Source organism: Macroventuria anomochaeta (assembly GCF_010093625.1).
Source record: "Macroventuria anomochaeta strain CBS 525.71 unplaced genomic scaffold BU25scaffold_13, whole genome shotgun sequence".
NCBI classification, from domain to species: domain Eukaryota; kingdom Fungi; phylum Ascomycota; class Dothideomycetes; order Pleosporales; family Didymellaceae; genus Macroventuria; species Macroventuria anomochaeta.
Window position 1 is genome coordinate 403,732 of NW_022985374.1, and position 5,932 is coordinate 409,663.

The following is a 5,932-nucleotide window of genomic DNA, read 5'->3' on the forward strand; positions in this document are numbered from 1 at the left end:
TTATACTTCTCTCTGATCCTTTGTGGTATTCCCACACTTGATCCCTTCTTCATCATTTATACTTCCCACTACTTGTGGTATCCCCACACTTAGTCTCTTCTACACCCTTATCTTCAACAAGCCTGAACCCTCCTTCTACCAATCCATCCATCTCAGAGAGCAGTTGGTATCCCCAGCTGGGTCCCTCTCACAAATATGGATGAGAAGGGCTTCATGATTGGCATCACTGCTAGGACCAAGCATATATTTAGTAGGCGTATGTGGGAGAAGAAGGAGGTCAGGGCATCACTACGGGATGGCAATTGTAACTGGATATCGCTCATAGCTTGTGTGTGTGGCTGTCATCCTGACATGATGTAACAGGGTTACAGTGCTGTAGTGAAGTAGGCTGTCACGTGTCGAGACGATGGCGCTAACCCTTTGGGATGCTAGTGTGGTACTAGCAAGAGCGCATAGATAATCGGGCACACAATGGCCAGAGGACGGTGACAATTAATCTTACGATGCAACCCCCCTATTGCTACTGAGCTCACTGTCACACATACCCTTACATTGGGGGACTTGCACACGCCTATGCGCGTGCGACAACGTTGTGCAAGAAACACCATGCTTTTTTGCAATTGTAGTATATACAAGTTTTTAGTCTGGCTTCAATATACGAATCTGCTCAAGCGCATCATTAATTCCTGGCATGATTGTTGAGTTATTACGCGTTGAAATGTCTATACGTGGTGCGCCGGGCGTTGGTTGAATCCGTGCACGCACTGAATATATTGAGCTATACGCGACTTCCTTACTGTCATCGCGTCACGTCGCAGCCATCTTCGCATCCATCTTGGTCACTCGAAGGACTCTTTGACCGTCTTCCCTCTGTGAATCATGTGATCTTCCGAGTGGTATGGGTGCGCCCATCGGCCTGACAAGGATCTAGGCGACAGGTCTCACAGAGCTGGCCTCTGCGCTTCGAAGAACAATAGTAAGCTCGACCACGATATTTCGCGACCACGAATTCGAAACCGGAAAGAGCACTTCAACCAAACTTTTGACAATGTTTCGGCTGTTCTGTAAGGTCCCGCGAGACACAATACATGCATTTATCACAGCATTTGGTGTGCTCCGCTTCACGGCGTTTGCTGTGAGCTGAGCGTCCCGTACCGGGAGGTGAAGATGATCGAAGGACAATAGTAAGGTCCGGAAGTGTCTGAGGTGAATGTGATGGCGACTGCAGTGTCTTGCTGAAGGTACGGGTACAGGCACCTCATCACAATCGCAAAGCAGCAGTTGTAGCTACTATTGTCGTTTGGCTATCACTTTTGCTCGCTGACAATGCTTAGCTGAAGGCTCAAAGTAAAGTCGCTGAAGATCTCCCGATATTGTGCTCCACCAGTGACCGATTACTTCTTCTGAAGTCCGTGGGCTACTTGATCTCTTCTCTCCTTTCTCAGTTTACCAGCACTTCTCCTTCTTTCGACTTCCAACTTCCAGCTTCCAACTACCAGTTTGGGCCCTTCTGTCAGCCAACCCTTTGGCAACCAAGTATCCCTTTGTTCCAACATCAGTCTATTTCTGTCCCACATCCAAGCAATTGCTCGGACGCCTCAAGCCCCTGTCATTCGACGATACCGCGGACTTTCCACACCGCCAACCTCACTCCACCAGTTCCACCATGGAAGAGGTGGCACCAGCACCTCCGGCGCCATTTGATTCTGCAACATTCAACCCTTGGTTCCAGAATGTCACGATGTACGCTCCAGACGGTTCCATCATGAACGTCAACATGGAACATGTCAACCTTTACAGGCTCTACATTGCTCGGGTAGCCATCAGCTTCGGCTCTCAGATTGGGGCATCGGTCGTGCTCCTGCTCCTACTTCTTCTGTTGACACGATCGGAGAAGAGAAAGTCTTCCATCTTCATCCTCAACGCCCTTTGCCTCTTCGCAAATAGTCTGCGCTGCATCTTCTTAGCCTGCTACGTCACTAGCGGCCTGATGCATCCGTACACTCAGCTGTCAGGGTATCCACGCGCCACCTCTACCGATCTCGCCTTATCCATCATCCCCACCACTCTGAGCCTCGTTGTCATTACGCTTGTCATGGCATCACTCAGCCTTCAAACTTGGGTGGCCTGCGTCACAACCAGCAACCTACAGCGCATTCTCATCATAGGCGTCACGACTGCGATGGCACTAGTTTCCGTTGGCTTCAAGTTCGCCTTCGTGGTCGCCTCCAACATTGCAATTATACAACTTACAAACCGTGGTACTGATAGGCTTGGCGCTGGCGCGTACATCACACAAGCCGTAGCCATCTTGCTATACAGCTGCGTCTTCACTTGGAAGCTAGGCTACGCCGTCATTCAGCGACGCCGTCTCAAGATGCTGCAGTCTGGATCAATGCAGATTGTCTTCATCATGGGCTGCCAGACCATGATCATCCCAGGTATGTTTCCTTGTCTACGAATCACCGACATGACTAACATCTACTAGCTATCTTCTCGACCATCCAATTCTACCAACCTCTCCTTGACAAGGTCCCTGAGGTTGGCACCATGGTGCTAACCGTCCTCTGCATCTTCCTGCCTCTGTCAGCCATCTGGGCAGGCGTCGCCAACGACGCCGCTATCGCTCATCGAGGCCACGATGCTCATCACCACCTCATTAACAGCCACTTTGGTCGAGGCGCTTCGGCGATTGCAACAACCGACAGCGCTATCGCTTTCGACAAGAGCCATCATATGAGCTGCTCCACTTGCTCCTACGCGAAGAAGGGTGATGACTTCGAGACTCCTGGGTATAGCCCTGCTGGAAAGAGGAGTATGGCTGGGGGCGATGGCATTCACGTTGATCACGATTACACTGTTCACCATGAGGCGATCCCTTTGGAGCGAGTTTGGGGCCACTTGCCGTGTCCATCACATGTCCTCATTCGCGCCTCACGATGGTCAGCATTTGCTTCTTCACAGCTCTCGGAGAGCTACATGTTGTAATCACTTTTCCGTTCTCATATACTGCAACAAAAATGGAGCACGGCAACACCTTGGTCTTATGGACGATTCTGGATATCTTTACGACTCTTTCAAAGCATTTGATACCGCCTTGTACCCACACAATCTAACAACCAATTGCGATTGCTACCGTTTCAACTCCTTTAACCATCATGTCTGGTGGGTTCTGGTGTTGCACGCTGCACCACGTTTTGTGGAACGATATTCTTCACTTGCTTTCTCACGACGCTACTATCAGGGTGCTCATTACAACCTCAAATATAAATATCGAGCTGTTTTTGCCTTCATCACCACAATCCTTTACCTTTTTTTAAGCAAATTGCCACGTCCACGAGCTCCCCCAACTTAAATTTGTTTACGTCATCGATACGGGGATAATGCCTGTCGATGCGGGGTAAACAGCCTCCAAACCCTTTCGATGCGCGTTCACGGTGCAGCGTGACGCGACCACCACAAGTGCCGATATGACCAAGACTCTTATAAGTGCTTGCAGAGAGACAACTCGGACCGATACTAGCGATGACGGGTAAGCCTAGAATTCACGCATCAGGCCGGCCGCCTAGCTTAAGAGCTCTATGTAGGGATATGGGTCGAACGAAGTACCGGCGGCTTCAGAGTTTCATTTGAATTGACAGCTCCGCTTCGACTGCTCTCCTCTCCTTCAAATTGACCAGACCGTATACTTAACCACAGGCCCGAGCTTTTCAAACCATTACTAGACCTCCACGCCCATCATGTCCTTTGCCCTCCACCGTAGCCCACCCTTCCGCGCCGAACATCTCGGCTCCCTCAAACGCCCGCAATCCCTCCTCGACGCACGCTACAAAGACCACAAATCTGAAGCTGAGCTCGCTCCCCTCGAAGACCGCGCCATCCAAGACATCGTCAAAACACAACTTGACCTGGGCTTCTACGGCATCAGCGATGGCGAGTACCGGCGACACATGTTCTGGGGCACATTCTGGCCGTCGCTGGAGGGCATGAAGGAGATTCAGAACCCACCGCTCGATACATTCAGGACATATGTCCCGGACATTGCGGCGTTTCTTGAGAGTGGACATCAGCCGGGCGAGAGCGTGTACTGTATAGACAAGATCAAGCATACGGGGGAGAGCACTTATGTGAGCCAGGTGGAGTACCTGAAGACGCTGTTACCGAAGGGGAGGTGGGGGGATATCAAATTGACACTCGCCGCGCCAAACTGGTATCATCTGAGGTATGTCGACGGGAAAGCGTACCCCAAGGATGTGTACGCCAACGATAAGGGGTACTTCGCGGACGTCGCGAAAGCGTATCAAGTCGAACTCGACATCCTCTACAAAGCCGGTCTTCGAAACGTACAATTTGACGACCCCAATCTAGCTTGTTTGTCTCCCTCCCCCACCACCCAAATACACCATCTAACTTGCAATAGACTTCTGCTCCGAAAAAATGCTCATCGGCTGGAAAGAAGACACTTACAACACCATCTCCGCCGACGACGTATTCGATCTCTACATCCAACTCTACAACTCCTGTATCAGCCAAGCCCCACCGGACATGCATATCGGCGTGCATCTCTGTCGGGGCAATTTCGTCAACAGCCGGCATTTCAGCGAAGGCGGATACGACCGGATCGCGACCAAGCTCTTCCAGCACCTGAACGTCCACACATACTACCTCGAGTACGACACGCCGCGTGCCGGCGGCTTCGAGCCGCTCGCGCACCTACCTAAAAATAAAAACGTAATTCTGGGTGTTGTGACGAGCAAGTTTCCGGAGCTGGAGGACAAGGAGGAGCTCAAGAGGAGGATTTATGCGGCGGCGGATGTTATGGCAAAGGGCCATGGGGAGACGAGAGAGGAGGCGCTCAATAGGTGCGGGATTAGTCCGCAGTGTGGATTTGCGAGTCATGCGGAGGGGAATTTGATTGACATTGAGGGGATGAAGAGGAAATTGCGGTTGGTAAGGGAGGTTGCTAACGAGGTGTGGCCGGGTGAGGCATAATGATATTCAGGTTTTGAAGTACATCGGCAGCGTATCCAACAAGTACTACTACGGCTCAGTGATGGGCACGTGATCGGTTGATTGGTAGCGTTGACCCTGGTAATAGCGTAGTTGATTGATAGTGGCCAGGCCAGCCGTAGTACTGTAATAGTAATGTCTCACAGACACGTGACTATGTTTTGTATAGGGTAGAGGCCTGGGAGGGATGTACTGTGGTATCTGGCGTAGTGTAGGTGGGTCTGCAGAGCAGGGATGTTCGTGTGATGGTTCAACTTTGGGTCCTGTGACAGCGGGTTCTTTGGGTCATGTGACATGAGGTTCTATGGGCTTCCATAAGATTCCAAGTCCTAACTACCAGTCTATAAAACACCAGAGACATGCCTCTTGTTTGTAAAGGTTTACGCAAAGTATGCTGGTACCTGAAAAGAGTGATTCAATTGATAAGGAGCTATGTGTTGAAGTTGTGCTTTAAGCAAAGCTCGTAAACACGGTTCAATTGGTTGTGAGGGATGAGTGAAGTATCAGAGGATTGGGGTGGAGTAGTTGCATAGTCAAACACCGTGACAACTGGGTAACAAATGAGTAGTACAGAGTAGACTGTTACGATCCATGAACAACTCGCAAAACAACACTGAACAAACAGGACTACGCAACGAGACGAGAGCAGCCAAGGAACTGCAGTATCGATTGACCGAGCTGTGAAGCCGCGTCAGTGATACCCAGTATAATCAACACTCGCAATATTGGTTATACAAACCGAGATTGTACGAAAAGGACTGCAGTGGATACAACGTGGATCTCGTACACAAACGATCACCACGGACCCATATACCAACCCACTTGCAGAGGACCCACGTCAACAACGATCAATAGGACACCGAGGACCGAGTATCGAGGTCACGTCGACAACGCTCGATTGGACCGAGTATCAAGTCACTGA

The 5,932-nt window shown here is 50.6% G+C and overlaps 3 protein-coding genes across 3 annotated transcripts; all 3 read left to right on the forward strand.

Moving 5' to 3' along the window:
• The first annotated feature begins 73 nt into the window (after nucleotides 1-73).
• BU25DRAFT_410013 (uncharacterized protein) lies at nucleotides 74-672 on the forward strand. The gene has a single exon (XM_033706184.1). The coding sequence runs from the start codon at nucleotides 196-198 to the stop codon at nucleotides 358-360; it is 165 nt and encodes a 54-aa protein (XP_033562645.1). The 5' UTR covers nucleotides 74-195; the 3' UTR covers nucleotides 361-672.
• Nucleotides 673-1,539: 867 nt separating this feature from the next.
• BU25DRAFT_439432 (uncharacterized protein) lies at nucleotides 1,540-2,988 on the forward strand (the record flags this gene model as incomplete). The annotated part of the gene is made up of 3 exons (XM_033709105.1): nucleotides 1,540-2,441; nucleotides 2,489-2,770; nucleotides 2,948-2,988. Exons 1-3 carry the CDS (start codon nucleotides 1,667-1,669, stop codon nucleotides 2,986-2,988), a joined length of 1,098 nt encoding a protein of 365 aa, XP_033562646.1. The 5' UTR covers nucleotides 1,540-1,666.
• Nucleotides 2,989-3,503: 515 nt separating this feature from the next.
• On the forward strand, nucleotides 3,504-5,071 carry BU25DRAFT_36209 (5-methyltetrahydropteroyltriglutamate-homocysteine methyltransferase). Its single transcript, XM_033703719.1, has 3 exons — nucleotides 3,504-3,532; nucleotides 3,588-4,371; nucleotides 4,421-5,071. Exons 2-3 carry the CDS (start codon nucleotides 3,741-3,743, stop codon nucleotides 4,990-4,992), a joined length of 1,203 nt encoding a protein of 400 aa, XP_033562647.1. The 5' UTR covers nucleotides 3,504-3,532; nucleotides 3,588-3,740; the 3' UTR covers nucleotides 4,993-5,071.
• Nucleotides 5,072-5,932: the final 861 nt, after the last annotated feature.

What these genes read in the sequence shown, in the direction of transcription:
- BU25DRAFT_410013 (XM_033706184.1), top strand. Translation starts at nt 196, where the DNA reads ATGGATGAGAAGGGCTTCATGATTGGCATCACTGCTAGGACCAAGCAT.
- BU25DRAFT_36209 (XM_033703719.1), top strand. Translation starts at nt 3,741, where the DNA reads ATGTCCTTTGCCCTCCACCGTAGCCCACCCTTCCGCGCCGAACATCTC. An exon ending in TGACGACCCCAATCTAGCTT is followed by an intron (nt 4,372 to 4,420) that starts GTTTGTCTCCCT and finishes AACTTGCAATAG; the next exon opens with ACTTCTGCTCCGAAAAAATG.